At 36.5% G+C, this 22503-nt stretch overlaps 1 protein-coding gene across 2 annotated transcripts in view; it reads right to left on the bottom strand.

The window, feature by feature from the left end:
* Window positions 1-22503, bottom strand: part of adam12a (ADAM metallopeptidase domain 12a) — a 125176-nt gene that overhangs the window by 34733 nt on the left and 67940 nt on the right. For both annotated transcript variants that reach the window (XM_055175353.2, XM_055175352.2), the window contains exons 5-10: window positions 17140-17216; window positions 14178-14364; window positions 11252-11317; window positions 7033-7104; window positions 6473-6642; window positions 3789-3873 (exon numbers count right to left, since the gene is read on the bottom strand). In XM_055175353.2, coding sequence (XP_055031328.2) covers window positions 3789-3873; window positions 6473-6642; window positions 7033-7104; window positions 11252-11317; window positions 14178-14364; window positions 17140-17216 — 657 coding nt within the window. The remainder of the gene's footprint in view (window positions 1-3788; window positions 3874-6472; window positions 6643-7032; window positions 7105-11251; window positions 11318-14177; window positions 14365-17139; window positions 17217-22503) is intronic.

Raw genomic sequence — 22503 nt, 5'->3', positions numbered from 1 at the left:
GTACGCACACCGGCGGCGCCTGGCTGGGTCTGTCCGCTATGATGCTGAGTTTACACCAAACGCGTTTTGAGCGTCAAAATCGCATCTACCGCGCCTAGTTTGCCGCTTGAACACTTTGAATGCATTCGCGCATGTAGAGCGGAGTAGACGCGCTGAAAAAGCAAGCATTTGACGTGCGTCCGAAGCAAAATCCGCTTCTTGTGGGAGGGGCAACTGCTGTGCGAGTGTCTGTTTGCAAGATGACTGATGTTGATTGTGCATTTATCAAGAGAGTTACCAGTTTGTATTGGGTAACCTTACTATAGGGGGAAAATAAACGGCGCGGGTCGATAAACGTCACGTGACTCGAAAGTGAAGTGTGTATTACAACTTACCAGGTTGCCCAAAGTCCTTACTGACACTCTTCCAAGCGAGGTCCTTTTTATTCCTGTCTCCTCTATAGAAATAACAACTTGTGTCATATACTTCGAGTGACTGCTTGAGTGAGTGACTCCGGGCGGGGCTGCCACCACAGCAGCAGGCAGGCTCCTGATTGGTTAACGCGGCGCGAAATTCCGCCAAAGTTCAAATTTTTCAACTTGGGCGTCAGCCGCAAATTCGCGTGAACCGCAAAATGCACAAAAGCACCATTCGCGCGTACCGCGCACAACGCTCAATTCGCGCGAGCTTCACGCGTGAATGAGGCGGAAACGCGTCTTCCGCTCCGCGCCGAACGCCTCTTTCGCGCCGTGGGACCTCCTGACGCGTGTCAACGCGTCTGCACATTGACTTAACATTGAAATCACTTGCACTTCACGCCTCTACCACGGTTGGTGTAAACGCACCATGACTCTGGACACTGCTCAAATCCCTCACATAGTTAAACAAAAGTGCCCCTCACATAGTTAAACATTAAATAACATCATATTTTTCCCAAATTGTTACTGGCTGCTAACGTATATTTTGCATTTTGAAGTAGACACTATCTCACTATGCTCGCGCTATTTAATGTGCACTTCTGGTGTACAATACCTCCGAGTTGTCCTAGAAGCGACGCAATGCGGCGCTGAACTTGTCGTCTGGTGTGCAACCCCCTTTAGGGTCCATTAACATCTAAAACGCATGGAAAACACAGGACACGCTGCTTTTCAAAGCGCTTGCCTGTAAGCAGCAGTTTTGCTTAAGATGCGTTTATATTTGAATGCGCTTGCTGCGTGTCTAGAATTAAAATAAACTTGAGCGCGACTTGATACAAATGGCCTCCAAAGCCTGGAATACACTGCAGAATTTTTGCCCACCAATAAAATAATTTTCTTATCACACTGTGCAAAATGGATCGTTTAAACTCTGGTACGATGTACGATGATGACACGGAAGTTTCGGCGGCTGCGTCACACGTTAGCGCAACGTCACCAGCATGCGCTCGTGGTAAACAAATACCAGCGCGCAGGTCGTAGCAGCAAACACACTGTGCGGTGATCATGCCGAACTTTTGACACTGTCAGAAAACTATCGTAGACTGTCTTTGGACGCAAGTCCGGGAAAACGGACGTCTTTGAACCTCTCTCTCTTCGACACAGGACCACCGATGAAGAGCCACAATCACAGTTTTATTTAAATAGTAATTCAATGACATTTTTAAAGTCATTAGGAGAAATACAAACAAAAAACAATAAGACAAGACAAAACCGGTGGATGTCACAAAAACATATCCATGGTAAATTTCAACACAACATCAAAAGTATAAAATACAAAAATCATTATATTTTAGAGCATTGTGACATAACTTTAACAATTCCTTAACAATTCTTAGGGTCAGATTTACTATTGACAGATTGCCAGCGTAAACACCTTTTTGCCGGGATTTTACTCAGGATTTTATCGCTGCAAAGGCGTGGAGGTGTTTTTGCGACTGACCTTGCTGCATATTTGTAGGAGTTTCCCTTTTAGGTGCAAAATTGATTGGTGAAGAGTATTTAAATGAATTACATATTTAACGCCTAAAAGGCAAACCCTACACTAATTTGGACTGCTCTTGGTAGATTGCATTGGTCATTATGGTAATGACATTTGTTTTTTAATGTGCGCTTTGTTAGTAAATTTACCTGCAGAAATTTCCACTCCCATCTGTGTGTTTTTTTTTTATTGCGCTCCTGTATAGTAAATCTGTCGTTTATTGTTCTGGGAGGTACTTCAACTTCGGTAAAGTCTTCAGTAATTTCTATGTTTGGCTAATTATAACCTGTTTTGTGAAAATCATCTATACAGTAAGATCACAGGTTTATGAGACGTGAATAGCAATAAGAAATGTTTGAGTTGACCAAGAATGCAGACTTTTAAATGCGACAGAAACAGTTTAAGACATTGTTGAGATCTCTTCTGAAACTCTAATGATATATCAAACATTAACAATTTCACTTTGGTCTCTATATCACTTGTGCTGTTTAGTGGGCGCTTGGTCCAATGAGAACACGATCTCACTTGATACACAACCCTACAACTTACACGTGAAATATTGCTGCAATTACCGTGCCAACGTTAGTCAATCAAACAGCAAAAACAAACAGATGACATCAAGCCGTCTGCCAAGAGCAGCTAAAGGAAATAAAAACGAATGAGTCGATGAATAAAACATGTGAATGTAATTTGTTTGGTTTGGTTCTGTCCTCATTATGACAAAGATGAAATGTTTTCCTCATGTCTGATCGCAGTCATTGGATGGCGCAGAAAATCACTCATAGTTCCTCATCCTGACCCTAGAGAGCAGTTTTCTATCCCAGCATGCAATGCAGGTGAATACGGCATCTGACAGTCGAGTAATAATGACCCATAATGGAGAAACTCCACATAACGCAGATATGCTTCACAGAGTTTCAATCAAAGCAAAAACATTGTACCATCTGTATCACATAAAAACCACCGGGGACGGGGAAGCGTATCCAACAAGATAAACAACAGACCCATTCCATCTAGGACGGGACTCTCTCTGATCCAATGAAAGGTTTGAATCTGCAATGGTCAGGTTTTCCATGCAAACAATAAAGGTCAGAAACATACATAAAAATTGCAGATAATAATGCTTGACCACCCCATTTCTAATGTTCAGTCACATCGTGCAATCTTAACTGTGCCGTTTACACATCTCAATAAGTACTCAATAACGCCCGATGGACTTCAATGCATTTCGTTCTGCAATTGCGGTATTAAACATTTAGCAACTCAACGATACATGAAATCAAACTAGCATAGCGAGAAGTGCTTGCATAGTTATGTTTTAAATCTCAATCACTGTCTGCACAATAAAGCTTTCCTCTTGACCACAGACAGGCTGTTTTGCACAAAAAATGCTTTGACATCTCCTTCATTACAATGTTAATGTCATGTCCTTCATGATCAATATGTTGGGCTGATTTAGTTCAGAGTGCCTTTATGACACAGTAAAGTACTTATAATCCAGTCAAATCCTCAGGTAACCTCTGAGCTGAAGGACTAACTAATGAATAACATAATTGTACACAACACAATTGTGAGGTCAAAACGAATTAATAAATGAGATGTATATGTTTTATGAAGAAAATTAGTGTTGCATAAGTCAGAGAGAAGCAGTAAATCATGACATCCAAGCAAAGGACGCCAGAATAGATTTTGAATTTTTGATTTATGTCTTTGTGTTATGTTTATTCAGCATCTGTCTTCTGTAAAGCTTCTTTGCGAACGTGTAAACTGTGAAAAGTGCTATATAAATAAACTTGAATAAAATGCCATGTTTTCAAAATCATGGTTGTCAATGATTGACAGGTGTCACTCACCATGACGATACCTCCTGACTGTTCTGCAGTACACATGCTCATAATGGGAGCCATACCGATAGTGGTGCCTTGAAAATAAACACCGCTGCGGAGAGAAAACAGACCATCATATAACACACATGTTCTGTACTCACATTAACATGGCTTTGGTTTACCTTACAGAATAAAAACAGAAATTGTATGTTTTCACATATGATCCTGTGGGTTTTACATGGGATTCACACAAAAATGCTCCACGTGTTTTGCACATAAAAAAACTCGTTTGGCTTTTCTGTAAGCTGTCAAAACATCATTTTAAAATGTTTTAAATGATGTTTAAAGCCAAGCATGTTTTCAGAATCAATGTGTGAACAAAAAGACACTGAATCTTCACAATAAAGTGAACACAGAAATGGGTGCATGAATGGAAAAATTGAAACAGAATTTGACATTAATGAAATGTGATTAGGGATGCACCGATAGGATTTTTTGGGACCGATACCGATTTAAACAGACAACTTCTGGCCGATACCGATACCGATATTAAACACTTGTATACAATTACTATACAGTTGGTCTATTAGCTAGTTTATTTCTGTATCAAATTATTTTTACTGAACATGGATTGGATCTAATTAACATTCAACTGACCAACATTATAAGAGAGGCACAAATAAACCTAAAAAAAATATAATAAGACAGCATGACAACCATCAACGGTGGTTTTTGCTATTCAGCATTTCTTTTATTAACAACATGAACTATTTTTTTTACATATAATGGATTTCTTTATGCAGTTAATTAATAAACAATCGGTATCGGCCTTTCTCGTGCTATTGCCGATATGCCGATGGTTTCAAATGCATCAAAAATCGGCCGATAAATATCGGCGGCTGATACATCGGTGTATCACTAAATGTGATGCTTTGTGTTATTCTGATTTGTTTGCTAAAATTACATAAAAATGTAAAATTTTAAAAGATGTTTTAAAAATATATACCAAAATACCATCACGAGCTAACTCTCAACCCCTTACTGCACTCTAAAAGTGTTGGGTTTTCAACTCAGCGTTGGGTCAAAAGGGGCCGAACCCAACTCGTTGGGTAGTAATTGAACCTATGTTGGATTGTTTCAACCCCAAATGATGGGTTGTTTTAACCTATTTTGGGATCAAATATAAACATTTAGGGGCGGTTTTCCGGACAGGGATAAGACTAGTCCTAGACTTAAATACAGTAAATACAGTAAATGTAACCCAACATCTGGGTTTATCCCTTTTGACCCAACGCTGGGTTAAAATAGCCCAGCATTTTTTTGAGTGTAAGCATTGGTTAAATACAGTTCTTAATGTATATCTTCCCTGCTGAGGGGACCGTCTAAAACCAGCCTAGGATGGTTGGCTGGTTTTGCCTAGTTGGGCTGGTGTAGCGGGTTGGTTTTAGAGGGGTTTTGGCCACTTTTTAGCTGCTCCCAGTCTGGTTTTAGTTGGATAAGCTGGTGTAGCAGGCTGGTTTTGGAGGAGTTTTTAACCCACCAACTGGCTCCAGAAGCCCAGCTGAAGCCACCAACTAGGGCTGGGCAAAAAATCGCCTGTGATTCTCATGCTTATCTCATCATTAAAGCCGGTTCGGTGAGAAGACATTATCAGATGCGGTTTTCTACGATTATGAGTATGATCTCTGTGAAATTCATCTCTAGGTACTAAATGCTGCTCCATCTGAAAGCAGGTGATGGCGATTTACTACTAATCACTGAACCGGCTTTACTGATGAGACACGCATGAGAATCTGAGAATCGCTCTACCACCAGCTTAAACCAGCTTGACCAGGATGGAAGCTTGGCCAGCTTGGCTAAGCTGGTTGGCTGGTCTTTGCCGATTTAAGATGGAAGAACGTAGTTTAAGCTGGTCAAAATGGTCTTCTAGCCCAGCGGGGCCCCCAGGGGGGCCGCAAGAAGGTGCCAGGGGGGCCCAGTTTTATGACATTTTATGGAATACATTAAGTTATCATGAATTCTGTGTAATTAAACCTAAAAAAACAAGGCTACTAACCAAAAGTACTACTTTTTTGTATAATTTAATGTTTTTTTTTATAAAAATGTTGAGTTTTAGAACAGTTTTTTGTCACAAATTTTCTTTGGGGGGCCGCGAAGGAATGCACCGTACACAAGGGGGGCCGGACGCTGAAAAAGTTTGGGAACCACTGTTCTAGCCTGGTCAAGCTGGTGGTGCAACTGGTTTTAGCCACTAGGTTAGCTGGTCTCCCAGCCTGACCAGCTAAGACCAGTTTGACCAGATAAAAAATTGGCCCAAACCCCTTTCAAACCAGCATGCTACACCATCTTAAACAGGTAAAACCAGGCTGAAAGACCAGCTTAGGCTGGTTTTAGCTGGTCTTTTTAGTAGGGTTATTATTTATCCTGTCAATTTTCTTGCTGTTGTGTAAATAATTGCATTATTATTAATAAAGTTTAAGTGCCTGAGCATTTTACACCTTAAATCACAACATATGCATATTAATTTTTATAAAACTTTTTATAACATTTTAAAAGTTAAAATACTTTCAAATGTACTACAGAAATGAGCAGCAAACCTTTTTACATAAATTGTGCACGTTTCCCAAAACAAAACACATTTTCTTCTAATAATAAACCACATGGTCTCTTTTAAATCTTAAGTCCCAGAGCAATGAAACGCTTTCGGTTACCTGATAAGCTGAGCGTTATCATGAGCTCTCTGTGGAAGTAACTTGAGCTTTCTCCAGTCCAGAAACTCATGAAGTGATGTGAACGGATCCTGGCTGATTGAGCATTTGTCTCCATCGCTCCACACCTCCAACCCTACCAGAGCTACACGGATGTTCAGAGATCTATAAAACTGAAACACAACATTAGCTGTTAGCAAACTGAGAAGTGAAAGGGCAAACACGTTAATCATTTATTAAATGTTCAACGGGTCAAGCAAACAAAAACTGACACCTAATGATAAATGCTATGAATTTGACCTGCTGGCTTGTTAAGATATGAACTCACTTTACACCTTGTTCTAAGCAGGTGTGATGTGACAAGTTTGCAGCAATAAATAATTTGTCTGTCCACACTAAAGAAAGCTCAGATGTGGCGTTTCAAACACAGGAATGTGTAAGATGCATTTGAGTTTGGGAAAAAGGAGGTTTGGGGATATGGCAAACTGGATATCCGAAAGTACCTATGCCAATGTGGTTCAATTTATCCGTACTCACCCTTCAAACAGTGTTAACGTGTTTACCTTGTCAACATAGTTAGCGATTTCAGCAAGTCTCTGTTTCACCTTCTCCATGTCCTTCCCCTGCTTCTGATACTGAAATGTCAAGAGAGGAAAAAAGAGACGAGAAGTCTTTAATGTGGTAAATGTCACATGATGTAATTCATTTTCCACAGGCAGCACCACACATATGTTGGGCCAGACACGACCAGCAGGGTTTAATCTTTAAACTGTTAGTAAAAAAGGCTTGCTGTAAAGAAAGTAAGACTGGAGATGTGTGACGTATGTGTGCTGTGACCATAAGTGATACAGGCACCATAATAAGGTTGGTAAAATCCATAAGACAAGAAGAAATTTTCAATTTTAACACCCTGGTCATCAAAGCTGGGAAAATTTGTCTTAACGCGTCCATAACACACGCTGTTTCTGCATATCTGATGTAAATCTTGAGTAACTATAGAGTAGTATTACATCCTTCATATCTCCGAAAAGAGTCTTTAGTTTTATTAGATTTACAAAACACAGATCAGCTTTACAGATTCTTTCCGATAACGTGCGAAAAAATACAGAAGGAGGAGTTACGAACTGCGGGAGGAGCGAGTCCAAGTCAACACTTTATACAACACTGACTGGATAAATTATAAATTCACTACGTTTGTGTCGTTTATATAATATGCACTTATGTGCCTATTTCCCACATTCCCACAAAAGTCTTACTTCTCATCTTGCTGGCACATTTGTGTGACGTGCCAGCATGACCTTACGTATTACATAATCATGTCGAAAGGTCACGCATGACATGCGAAACTACCGCTTCAGGGTTTACAATGATTTTAAAGAAAAAAATTCTTAGAGTTTTTGTCTTGTTCTCAGTAAAATATCTAAAAATTCTTAAATTAAGATGCTTTTTCTTGATGAGCAAAATGATCCAAGAAAATAGTGCTAGTTTTTAGACCAAAAATATTGACCGTTTCCGCAGTAACAACATAAACAAGCGGCTGTCGCGATCCGCACGTAACTTACGGTAAACTCCGCTAAGAATAAATAAAAACAAAGTTCTTTAAACGTAGTTTATTTATATAACAAGCAAAAAAACAACACAAAGACTACCTAGGAAACCAAAACATTTGTTATTTTCGACGAGGGATTTGTTCAAGAGATCAGTTTAGCAACTAGTCAGACCATTAAAAAAACGAAACCGGAAGTAAAGTTCGGATCCAGACGTGTATCACGTGCGTCCGATGAAACCGTCTATAAAATGTAAGTGATTTTGTGTATAAAACAAGTAAAAAATCTGCCAATGGGGTAAGCAAATTTTTCTTAAAATTTTCTTGAATTTAGTGTTTAAAATGGTCTGCAAGTGTCCATTCATATTAGAAAGCTGGCGCGTCACACTGTTAATGGAAGACGAGACTTGTGGTTTAAAGTACCTATTTTGTATTTTTTGGTAAAAAGGTCAATAGTTTCGCTAAATTAGACCCTTATGCATCGGTTGGGATCGTTTAGAGCAGTTTGAAGCTGCAATGAAACTTTAAACTGTTGAGGTCCAATAAAGTCCAATATATTAAGAAAAATCCTGGAATGTTTTCCTCAAAAAAAAAATTTAATTTCTTTTCGACTGAACAAAAAAAAAGACATAAACATCTTGGATGACATGGGGGTGAGTAAATTGTAGGTTTTTTTTATAAAAGTGAAGTAATCCTTTAAGGCCAATTCACATTGATCCAACACCAATCTCCAACTCCAACAAACGCCAATTTACTTTTATCACACCGGTTTCATACTGACCCATCAACTCCAACAAACGCGATCAGTGTGAATTGGCCTTTGAAAGGTTCTTAACATAAATTTTTATTTCAATTTTTTCTTTTAAGGTTTAATGTTATGATCCTAGTAAAATTGCTTTTACAACAGATTTTATGACCATTTTCCCCCTCTGTCTGACCTTCAGAATTAAACGGCTCGTGTTTTACTGCTATGCCGCTGGTGTGTAAACATCATCTTTGCATGTGAAGTGAGTTCAGTGGTCTTGTTTTGGTTTGCAAAGCTTATCTTAAATCACATTATAAAGCTTTAAGTCCGGAACGTTTTAATTTGCATTTAAAATACAGATCAAAATCTTTAAGTCTAAATAGTGAGAAAAGAACAAAAATACATCATGATGATGATTTTACATACACATATCATAGGCACTTACTTACAACAACAAAAAACAACTTTTGGAGTGATATCCCAGACAGGGATTAACTTAAACCAGGACTAGGCCTTAGTTTAATTAGTAAATATAACTAGTTTTAACAAACATGCCTTACTAAAAATAACACTTGTGTGGATTTTGAAGCAAAACAAAGGGCACTGATGTATTTTAAGATATGTCTGTGCAGGTTGTTTTCAGTGTGGCTCTTACATTTATTTTAGTAAATAAAACTGCCCCACACTGCAAAAAAATGATTTTCTGAAATTAAGATGCTTTTTCTTGATGAGCAAAATGACCCGAGAAAATAAGTCTAGTTGTTAGACAAAAAATATCAAATTTAAGTTATATTTTGTGCATAAAACAAGCAAAAAAATTCTGCCAATGGGGTAAACAAAAAACTCTTGATAGACCATTTTAAACACTAAATTTAAAGAAAAATTTAAGAAAAAATTGCTTACCCCATTGGCAGATTTTTTTGCTTGTTTTACGCACAAAATCACTTAAATTAGATATTTCTGGTCTAAAAACTAGATTTATTTTCTTGGGTCGTTTTGCTCATCAAGAAAAAGCATCCTAATTTAAGAATTTTTAGATATTTATACTAAAAACAAGACAAAAATACTAAGTAAGAAAGTCATTTTTTGCAGTGTATTGAACGCTTGATTCTGATTGGTTGAAAATGTTTCACAGGTGTTGATTATTTTTCTGCAAAACGCAAACCTGACCTGTTAAATATCTTAAAATAACGGCCAGAGCAATGTCTGTGGTAACCATGGTATAAGAGGAATAATTGACTTCGGTCCTTTGAATTATTTAAGAATATTGCACACCCGCATTACCTCCTTGGGTGTGCATTAATTTTAAATAATTCAATTATTAGTAACATATATCAGTTCCATTGTTTTATCTTATTATGCACACCAGTAATGTTTTTTTTAAGGTACGTTTGTTAAAACTACTCAAATGTTGTAATATAAATAGGAGCCTAGTCATGTCCTTGTTTCCGGAAACCGCCCCATAGAGATTATATTAGAGAAAGGGTTAGTTCATCCCCAAATGAAAAATGCATCATTTACTGACCCTCATGTTGTTTAAACCCTTAATGTCTTTTGTTGTTCTTTAGAACAAATGCAGATTTTTTAAATAGTGTTGTTTTCTGGTTACTATGAGAGTGGATGGTGCCCGAGGTGGTAACCAGAAAACCCTTAAGCTTCAAAATTACCCAAAAGTGTTAAATAAGTAACTCCACTTAAATGGTGTCATATATTTTAAGTGTCCTGAATTATTCCTCTACGTTCTTGTTGTAGATATCGCTGTTGATTCAGTTGTTACATAGAGTGACCATACGTGCAATCCTTCCCGGACGCGTCCTGGACAGGATTTCTGTGCGTTTTCCGGAAGTCGTATTTGTTGACTGCATACGGCATTCAGTTAAAAACATAAGACATACAATCGTAGTTTCATTCTTACCTTAAAATGTAACGGTTGCTTTTCTGTAATAATAATAATAATCCTCTATGGCGTATGCCGTCGACAAATACGACTTCCGGAAGACACACCCGAAATCCTGGTCAGGACGCGTCCAGGAAGAATGCCACGAATGGTCACCCTATTGTTACACATGATTTTAAATTAAACATCAAACGACATGAAAGTGAGTAAATAATGAAACATTTTTAAATTAACCCTTTAAGTCTCATTTAACACAAATGTATGTTTTAAAAAAAATCTCTAACAGTTGAACTAGAAAGGCGGTCAAGTGGTCACAGCTGGATGTCTTTACTTACTGTCCAAACAAACAAGTCAATGACCATTAAAACTACTTTAACATCTGACCTCTCGAACAACAGCTGAAGCTTCTCATTCCTGACCTCAGGGTCGAAGGTCACGACATTACCTTGACCCTGTTATACAGAGTTAAAACCAGTGAAAGTCTTGCAGACCCTTGCAGATAAAAGTCCATTAACTATTGACCTGCAATGACCTCTGACCTTTAAGTGTTTGTAGGTCGATATGATCGTGATGTTAAAAGAATCGTTGGGTTACCTCGCGGTTGTCGGCCACGATGATTAACTCCACATGCTTGGTGCTGCTCTGAGCTTCTCTTTTAATCTGTAAATAGTCAAAGACAAAAGATTTTGTTTTAAAAAAAAGACTTTAACCTCTTCTTGTAAAGAACAGAGTAAATGGAGCATGCACTTACGAACACCGTTTAAAAATCTCCCAAGGCCGTTTTTGCTAAGAGTCTGTATCACCTTATCTTCACCTCCCCGCTCTATTACCATAACTGTGTGTGATTGAAGGTACTGTTCTGGGTTCAGCAATGCCCCCAAACTACATCTCATCCACAGTCATGTACTTTCAAGAGGAACGTTTACTTTAATAGCCTTCTGATTGTCTGACCGACTAATTTTCTCAAGTGAACTGCCCCTTTGCTATTTAAAGATATTATTATAATATCTTCTTTCAAGTGCGGTGTATAAATATTTCAAGCTAATCTCAGTCTTCATATGGACATTTATTTCACGACTCTCATGTTTCATGTCAGTCATGTTAGGAAAGAAAGGAAGGTTGAGAAATTATTAAAGAAACTGCCATTTTCCCTTTTTATAGTAAAATGTCCTTATATCTGCAATTACCACCTGATTTACAAAGATATAACAAGTCTTACAAATCCCCATTTATTCTCTTTATAAATAATTTAAATATGTGACCCATCTAATGTCGCTGTTTCCACAAAAAATCATCCTACATCATAATCTTGATTTCTTTAATATTAGGTCAGGACACAAAGTTTAATCCCTGTCCGGGAAACCGCCCCTTAGTTAGTTGGTCTTCTTGCCAAGTTTGTGATTTTGGTTTTGTTAACCAGCCAAAAAAGCATGCTTTGGCTAAAAGACCAACCAGATCTGAATTAGAAATAGTTTTGCATTTTATCTTTTTTACACACATTAAAGATCTGAATCTGTGGCAGATGAAAACTCAGGATGAGTTGACAGCTCAGGAAACAGTAGATTGTGAAGGTGACCCTCTTCTTTAGAAAGCATTAAGAGCTCTTCCTCTCACTTTAAATTGAAGCTGTCTGCTAGAGTTTCAATGGCTGGCATTTCTTTAATGGAAATAAAAGGCTGACTTCACCTGTCTCAAGATTTCTGCTGGGAAGAATCAGGACTGTTGCAGCTAAAAGCCTAAAGTTTCTTTTACAGCATCGGTTTAAAAACAATCTTAAGAGGTGGCATTGCTTCGCCATGCTGGGCGAAATGTAGAAGATAAAGTTAATGAGAAACACTATCGGTTCATATGTGTGTTTGTATGGAATGGCAAACAAGTCATTTCGAAGAAAATAAAGAAGAGCCCAGATGCAAAACCCTCTAAGGGGGCGTGCACACCAAAGCTTTTACGCCAGTGGATGGCATATATTTTCAAATGTTTTCAATGGAAGCACGTCGTTTTTCAAAAAAGCTAGCAGATGACTGAGCACCGAAAGTTGAAAAATATTCAACTTTGAGTGAAAAGCTTAGCTCGTCAATGTCAGTTCTTACACAGCCGTCCAATCACAGTGGAGAGGCGGGACAAATATCACAACAACACACTAGTGGTGGTGCATCGTGCAATGATTGATATCAAAGCAGAAGTATTACAGCAAACAAAGCACTCAACTGAAGAAAGCTGTCAGTCGGCTGAAAAAAGCTGTAAGTCGGCGTCAACCTGGCGTTTTTAGACGCGTTTAAAAGCTTTGGTGTGCACACCCTATAAGTGCGTCTGACATGTTTTCTTGTAAATTAGCATATTTTATCAGATATTTTATTTAGATTCGGCCAATAAAGCAGTATTTCTGAATGACCCAAGGCCTCGATTAAAGGAATATTCCATTTTCTTAAAAGAAAAATCCAGATAATTTACTCACCACCATGTCATCCAAAATGTTGATGTCTTTCTTTGTTCAGTCCAGAAGAAATTATGTTTTTTGAGGAAAACATTCCAGGATTTTTCTCATTTTAATGGACTTTAATAGACACCAACAATTAACAGTTTTTTTCAACGGAGCCTCAAAGGACCACAAACGATCCCAAACGAGGCATAAGGGTCTTATCTAGCGATACTATTGTCATTTTTGACAGGAAAAGTGGAAAATATGCTCTTTTAAACCACGACTTTTCTTTTAGGTCCGGTCTAGCGCGACCTAACGTAAATGCGTAGTGACGTAGGGAGGTCACATGTTACATATATAAAACGCACATTTGCGGACCATTGTAAACAACAAACTGACACAAAGACATTAATTAGTATCAGTTGACATACAACAACGTAGGAACGGTCCTCTTTCAACAAACTTGTAAACACTGGGGCGGAGTTTCGCGTTCGTCCTCTGTGACCTCTTGATGTGATGACGTATTGCGTGGGGTCATGCTGGCGCATCACGACCAGATCTAGACGAGAAGTTGTGCTTTAAAAGTGTATATTTGTTATTTTTCTTGTCAAAAATGACAATCGTTTCGCTAGATAAGACCCTTATGCCTCGTTTGGGATGGTTTATAGTCCTTTGAAACTCAGTTGAAAAAAACTGTTAAGTGTTGAGTTAAGTGTTAATTGTTGGTGTCTATTAAAGACCATTAAAATGAGAAAAATCCTGCAATGTTGTCCTCAAAAAACATAATTTCTTCTCGACTGAACAAAGAAAGACATCAACATTTTGGATGACATGGTGGTGAGTAAATTATTCGGATTTTCTTTTAAGAAAATGGAATATTCACTTCAATATTAAGTGGATTGAAGTGAAAGTGTTTGATGAATGTATAATACGTGCTGCAAGTATTTAGTTATAATATCATTATTAATATCAAGGTATGTTTCTAATCTACTTTGTGAGACATGTATGTTTGTGTAAATCCAGAGAGAAGACAGAAAGATGTCTATTGTTTAAAAGGATCTGTCACTGTAAAAGTTCGACATACATTGGTGCTTTACTTACCCTACTGTTGTAAAAGTCTGTTCTTGTAGTATTGAAGAAGTCTATGGGATATGAAATATTGTCACCATGTCCACACGACCCCCGGTTGAATTGGAAGTGTTCTCCTCTATAGATACGATGCGTGCCGCTGTTCCCATCCTGCATTGGCTCCAGTACATATACTTTATCTTCAAGTGATATCAATCCCCTGTAGAAAGATAATGACTATGTTTAAAAACACATACAAGTTACTGTAATATAAAAATATGAAATTACAATTGTTTGAATACATTTAAAAATAAACAAACACTTCCATATTACAAATAAAGTAAGAAACATACATCAGTGAGTAATAAAATTATGCTGCTGTGTGACTTTCCTTATCCTGAACTGTGAAATTAACAATGTAGACAGACATATCTATAGTCATCATAATTGTCGATATTGTAAAAAATAAATAAAATAAAAATTAATAAAAGTTAGCATTGGTAATCGTAACATAAGTTTATAGTTACTTTAAATACAAATTATTAATAAGTTATACTATACAATATACACTCATCTAAAGGATTATTAGGAACACCATACTAATACCGTGTTTGACCCCCTTTCGCCTTCAGAACTGCCTTAATTCTACATGGCATTGATTCAACAAGAAATGTTGGCCCATATTGATAGGATAGCATCTTGCAGTTGATGGAGATTTGTGGGATGCACATCCAGGGCACTAAGCTCCCGTTCCACCACATCCCAAAGATGCTCTATTAGGTTGATCTCTGGTGATTGTGGGGGCCATTTTAGTACAGTAAACTCATTGTCATGTTCAAGAAACCAATTTGAAATAATTCGATATTTGTGACATGGTGCATTATCCTGCTGGAAGTAGCCATCAGAGGATGAGTACATGGTGGTCATAAAGGAATGGACATGGTCAGAAACAATGCTCAGGTAGGCCGTGGCATTTAAACGATGCCCAATTGGCACTAAGGGGCCTAAAGTGTGCCAAGAAAACATCCCCCACACCATTACACAATTGCATTAATGAGAAATTGAACAGGTGTTCCTAATAATCCTTTAGGTGAGTGTTAAATAAGCTTTAAATATTTGTGTGAATTAAAAACAATCAAAACTTTTTACGCAGCATTTTCCCACTGCATTCCCATTATTTTGCATGCTGTATTTACTTATTTACATTAAAAGAAAATGTGGATTTGTATTTGTACTCTTTTGATTATGGCCCTGTTTCCCAGCATTAAATGTAAAAGGTTTTAAAATGTTAAGTTGCATTAATTTTTAATGATTATACTGCAGTAGGAAAAGAAAAGAGACAGAACAGAAGGATTTACAACATTAACACTGAACGAGTAAACACAAGTATGAGAGGAAGTGGTTTCTTATTTTCCCACAAAATTAAACAGCGTGAAGTTTTGGAAAACACATCCAACAGACAGTCAATTTTCTTGGATATTCGGCTAAATAAATCTTCTTTACAGATCTAATATTACTTCTCTGTGGTTCTTGGATCCATGTCTGCAAACCTTTCCCAACTTCTCAGTTGTATGCTAAATTTAAGTGGCATTCTTCTCTGTTGGGAAATTTGCCAACGCTCTGGGCTTTTCCAAAAAGTCGAAAACGACAAACTCCACTGTATGAGATTCCCTGGAAGCTCCGCTCACCCGAAAACTGCCAAAGAAAATCTACAGCAATTTGTTTTGGCCAAATGACCTGTTTTTTTTCTGTCCGTGAAGGTCTGTGAATGTGTCTGTGTGCCAGGCAGAGAGACAGGTTGCTGTGACTCAGATTGCACAAAAAGAAAGACTTTAGGGAGACCAAAGCATTCTGTGTTGTCTTTTGAGGCATATTTGATGCGTCTTTTTTAGCAGTGACGTAAATCTCACATATCCGTGTCATTCTTGTCATTGTAAAAAATCTACTTTAGGCATCTCCTGTGCCATTTCACCATTTAATAGAAAGATATCACGGTGACGGTCTGACAGAAGCTATTACAGTAAAATCACTTTCCTAACAGCACTCCTGCAGAATGACTCACCAACATAGTTTTCGTTTTTGAGGGTACAACGAATGTCCTGTTTCTGGTTAATTTATGCAAACATAATGACACACTGGAGCGCTCCATTATCTTTAATACACAAAAGCTAGAGATGCTTTTCAGGAACGAAGGAAGCCCTAAGACTCGAAAACATTGTGCAAGCTGCATCCCATTTTGAAGGCTGGATCCTTTAAAGCAGTGGTTCTCAAACTGGGGTCCGGGGCCCCCAGGGGGGCCGCGAGATGGTGCCAGGGGGGCCCCAGTTTTATGACATTTTATCAAATAAATTAATTTATCATGAATTCTGTGGAATTAAACCTAAAAATAAGGCTACTAACCAACAGCACTACTTTGTATCATTTAACATGTTTTGTTTAATTAAAAGAGTTTTAGAACTTTTTTTGTCATAAATTTTCTTTGGGGGGCCCGCAGAGGAATCCGCCATACACAAGGTGGGCCGCATGCTGAAAAAGTTTGAGAACCACTGCTTTAAAGGACGCAGACTTCAAAGGCAAGGACTCCAAAGTCCACAAAGTGAACTGAAATGAGACGGTCTAGCACAGGGTTTCCTAAACTAGGGTTTGCGGTATTGCAGGGAGTTCTTGAGTTGATAAAAAATAATTAATTACAATTCAATCATAAAAATTTAAATAAATAATTTTTAAATTAAAAAATCTAAATATCTGCTTACAAAAAAATACATTTATTTTATTAGTTTATTCTTCATGTTAATAAATATGTAAATGAATCATAAAAAAAAAAAAATCATCTTGGAATGGAGCCTTCAGAGGACGCAGCCTTTGAATTAAAATGAAATTAATGTAATTAACTTTTAAGGCGGGTCATCGAGTAGCTTCATTCCCATTGGTTGGTGAAGCACAGGAAAGTAGCAAGGTGAGGTACATGTTTTATATTGGATGGGTGTAACATCACCTGAGTCCAGTACAGGTGCTGAGGGTGACGTCTGAGCCCGGATGTCCCTCCACTTCACCGTGATAGTAGCAGTGAATCTAAGACACAGAACACATTAACAAATGAGAGTTTATCATAAACATCAGGTCGGGGCAAGTTGTCACATTTGTTTCCATATAGTACCATACGAATAGTTTTGAACTTCATAATTGTTTAAATTGTTAAAATGCAGGTACATTTTAAATAAAGTTGTACATGCAATGCATAAACATGTAGACACACTTACTCACACTAATTCTTTATTTATATTTTCCCACATTTTAGAATAATAGTAGACTCATTAAAACTATTGAATAACACGACTGCAATTACAGAAATTGTGAATAAAAGCATTAAATAGATAAAAACTATCATCTTCTGTGTACTTTGTCTAAAATTTGCTAAATCTGACTCTTGTCATTTTATCAAGCAGCTTCTTGATTTTCTGTGATGTTTTATAAACAGTTTTTAGGAGTTCACATCTATTCTGGCCTCTCATTGGCTGTGTTTTCTTCATTATTCAGTCCAAGTCATATATTGCAATTTATTTTTTTTATATAAGTTTTGTTTTCTAATGGAAATTATTGTTTTCTAATGGCACAATTATGTTTTTGTCTGCAAAGGTAGTTGCAAACATTTAAAGAGTTCATGAAAGCCCTAATGTTTTTGTACTTAAAAAGTCAAGTAATCATGAATAAACATGACTTAAAATGTAAAATAATTGTATTTTACATCCATAAATTAACAATCTTAGTTAATTTTAATTAATAATGTTCAAAAACCCTAAACTAAGAACTTCAGTACCGAAGTCATAAAGAATACCCATAAGCCTTTGCGCCTGAAAATGTTTTGATTATTTATGCTTGTTCAAAAAATGACAACTGATGGGATAAATAAACAGTTATTAATAAACATTTTTCAATATTTGAAGAGTTTCGTTGCAAAACGAGATAACCACCGTTTTTTAAATTGTTCAATAATCACGTTTTTTGGTTGTGCATTCCAATTAATATCAATGCAACTGCAGTTGGTTTGTTTTGATTTAAACCTTCATAACTTAAAAAATACAGCTAAGTAGCACCATAAACCAAAATAATAACATGATAACATAATAATAAACATGTTTTGACAAAAATGTTAAAAAATGGATTTATCTCGTTTTGCAACGAAACTCTTCATTTACACTCTTTGTAGTATTATTGATGCTGTTTTGTACATTTTTTGTAAAGTCACCAATGTTAACTTTTGCATACATGGACCCTGTTCAACTCATTGTATTTTTCTCCATTATAAAGAAGATCTGTGTGAACAATGTTGTGTGTTTTTTGTGGAGAATTAAGTTTGTTCATTAATTTATTGATTAACACAAAGTCAATTTCATCTTGTTATACAATGTAAATGACAATTTATGTTCAGTCTTTATGAAAACCAAGTGAACTTAATTGTTTAAGTGAAGTGTACAAACTTCAAGTTTGGTGACCTTAACTATTTAAGTTCAGTCTACATGACCACCAAGTTCAGTGAACTTAAATAAAAACAATTTCTGGAGACCCATTACTCAATTGAATTGAGGGAACGAGTTTATTCAATCAAATGAGTTCAGTGTCAACCTTTTAGGGTTGTCAGTGCAGATCATTATGATAAATCTGGCAATAATTTGATTGTGACTATATGTAACACCATAACCTCACATGTTAGTACGACGTAAACAGGTTTAGTATAATCATCACTATAGTGGCTTCACCTGATGTTTGTTATTTCAGACTAATGTCAAAGTTAAGAGATGATGTGTGATGATATCTGAAGAACAGAAGAGCTCCATATTTAATGTGATACGGTCATTCTTAATCAATTGTTTTTGATATTTAATCTCGGCTCATAACAGTGTTGAGCAGAATCCAAACGGTCTGCATGAGTCCAAACTGGCCTCAGAGGAGAAATGACATGCTGGACTCACAACACACACATCTATAAAACAGACTTAATCAAAACCAGAGGAAAAACACTGTTGGCCTCCGCAGTCCTGGGCTTCATCAGGACCGACTCATTTATATCTGATCTGTTGCCTGATGCACAAATTTTGCACACATCAAATAAATCAATTTAATTTAATCAGCCTAAAAAATACATTGCATTAGGATATGACGGTATATAGAAATTTTTAACCTGTAGATACCATTACAGTTACTGTAGATATAGTATGATGTCAGTAAGCTGCACTGTTTTATGTTATTTACACAAGACATGGAGGAACTTAAAGGGCCAATATGGCATTGCTCAAAAGAACGTTATTTGGTGTAAGACAATGTGTTCACATTGTTTATAGTTAAAAAAAAACTTTTTTCATAGTTTGGCAGGTCCTGGAACTTATAGTCAGGTGCGACTTATACGTCAAAATTATTTCATATGAACCAAGAGAAACCATTAACGTCTACAGCCACGAGTGTCTGCTCTATGTTGCTCCTGTATTTATGTAATTCAATGGATTCAGTGATGTGGAATGACTTCAGGACCTTTTTTTAACTCATTCACCGCCATTGACGAGTTATCTCGTCATTTATGAGTTCATATTTAACTAATAAATATGCCTTTCTGGACGAATTTCAAAGTGAAAGTGTAATACAGATAAACCGAATTTATCAAAAACGGAAGTTAAAAAGATTTAATGATTTATTTTAACTGCCTTTATGTTTGATAGTCATTCTGAGTCTGATCTCTAACATAAATTTCTTTACAAAAACGCAATTTTTTAAGCTTTTTGCTCAAAATGTTGTATTTTTGAAGAGAAATATCCATATTTCAGTTGTTAAATTAAGTAGAAAAAGTAAATATATAATGAAACGTTTTTTCCCCATTTTGTTTGTTTGTTTGTTTGTTTATTGTTTGTTTGAAAGCAGAGGGTGTGTTATTTAATTTGATATAATTTGTATGTTTATATATTTATAGAAAATAATTTTTCCTGCAAGGAATTTTGTGAAAATTTTGTTAAAATCACAAAAATGCAGGTGGGCAACTTTTCTCAAAAAGGCTGGCGGTGAATGAGTTAATTTGATTTGGCTTGTCGTGTTAATCTAGCCTATTCAGCCTCCCAGGTATGTTTGATATGCTATTGTGTATGGTGTAAATAACTGTTTATGTTACATTAACATGTATTATTACTATTCAGGCTGCTGATTTGTGCTATTGTTAAGTTAAATAACTTGCCATTCCAGATTAAATGTCTGTTCTTCGGCTTTGATTTTAAAAATCATTTTCTAAATAAATGCGACATATAGTCCAGTACGACTTCTATATGTTTTTTTTTCTCTTTTGACTGGTGCGACTTATACTCCGGAGTGACTTATAGTCCAGAAAATACAGTATTGTAGCTCCTCTATGCCCTGCCTCTCTGAAACGCGTTGATTTTTTTACAAAGCTCATTGTTCTGAGAAAGTGTGATGTGCTCCAATTGGCCAGCTATTCAGTGCGTTGTGATTGGCCAAATACCACAAGCATGTCAACGGAAATGTGGCGCTCCTTACCATATCTGGAAGATCATCTCCCGAAGAAATACTGAAAGGCAGGGTTGCCAGATTTGCTTATCAAAAACAGCCATTTAAAAGTCCAATGACTATTCACAACAACTAATGAACAAAATCCTTCCATCTCTAACCCGCAGAAAAACATCAACCTGCAGCAGACCTGGCAATGATGGTGAAATGTGTTAATATCATCTTTACTTCCTTATCATGACGAACCCAAATCTGATCCAGAAAATGCAGATGACCAACTGATGATCGATCAACTTTGCCAGCGCGACTTGGGCAGAACGTAACAGATTGGTAAGGATACTAAAACATAAAACCATTTCTGCATTTGTGTTCATAAAAATGACAAACAACAACCAGTTATTAAGCGATATTTCTTGGCATAATGCAAAGCTGATGCCAGATCAATCTTTTGTTTAATGGCGAAAAGATTTTTTACATCTTATAAGATTTTCAAAATGTAATAGACCACAAACCTGAGGATACATTTTTTTAGATTTAACCGTTTTGCTCCTATAGTGTGTGGTGTGCCATGATGACAGCACACAACACACCAACAGATTTTTAACCAGAGTCTCGCAAAATCTCGCAAGACTGCATAATAAGCATGGAAGAAATTTTAATGATAGTGTTTGGAATGATTTTCACATAAAATTCAAGGAAAAAAAGAAAAGGGTTTTGGGTGAAGTCGTGAAGACAGCGGGAACATGAACAAGTTCACTTTGCATCAACTTCACTTTGTGCTGCACCATAACTGCTTCCGTCTTCTATCATCTCACTTTCTGATTGGATATTGTTTCGTTTCACGTGATAATCTCAAGAGCGTGCATGCGTTTGTCCTCGGGGTTCCCCCCACACATCAGGATTTCTGATCGTAAATATTCAACATGTTTAATATATGGGTGATTCTCACGAAAACTTGGTTTTAAAAATGTCAAGCATAAAAATGTAAAAATTGCTTAAATTTACTTTTTTTCCCACCAGACATTGAAAAACAAAGTCTGGAGTAAATGGGAACATTAATTTAAAAAACTTTTACTTTTCATTTAACACTTTTTGTAACATAATTTAAAAAATAGTCCTAAAAATTCTCATTACCGCAACAGTCAAAAAACATCAACACTGACATATTTTTAAAATGACATGACAAACCTGAAAGAACATAATTTGGAGATTCTGCACATGTATTTAAAATCAAAGTATTATGCTTCTCTTAATTAAATTAACATTTAATAAGCATCTGTTGCGGTAATGATAATCAAAATGTCGTGTAAGCATTCTGACAAGACAATATTTCAAATTAACTGTAAAAAAATGATCTTACCTGGTAGCCATCTTGAAGTAACTGGTCCATGTGCTTGGTCACTCAAAATCAAACTTTATTAAAATTCTGTATGTGTGCTTAAACTGTCTCAAAAAGTGTTGCGGAGGATGAGAACATCAGGCATGGACACATCATTTTCCTAATTTTTCTTCATTATTATTATACATGAATATTCAGTAAATATTTTTTCTGTCATCTAAAGTAGTCTAGCAAAACATCCATTTATTTTTTTTCTTAATATTTTTGTATTAATTTGATTAAATTACAACATAACGCATGTTCAAACACAGCCGGACACATTGCGGTAATGAGAATTTCAGCAGAAAATGAGATACATTTTACAATTATAAATTCTTATGTTGAAATCACACATTGTGCAAGGTAGAACACAGTATTGTGTTAATTCTGATGCTTTTTAATGTTACTACATTACACATTTTAAAGCTAAAATCATTAGTGCCGTGGTGTTTCAATGGTTTCGTGAGAATCACCCAT

The sequence above is a fragment of the Misgurnus anguillicaudatus genome, chromosome 4 (assembly GCF_027580225.2).
Source record: "Misgurnus anguillicaudatus chromosome 4, ASM2758022v2, whole genome shotgun sequence".
NCBI classification, from domain to species: Eukaryota; Metazoa; Chordata; class Actinopteri; order Cypriniformes; family Cobitidae; genus Misgurnus; species Misgurnus anguillicaudatus.
This window is presented reverse-complemented; position numbering and strand designations above follow the sequence as displayed.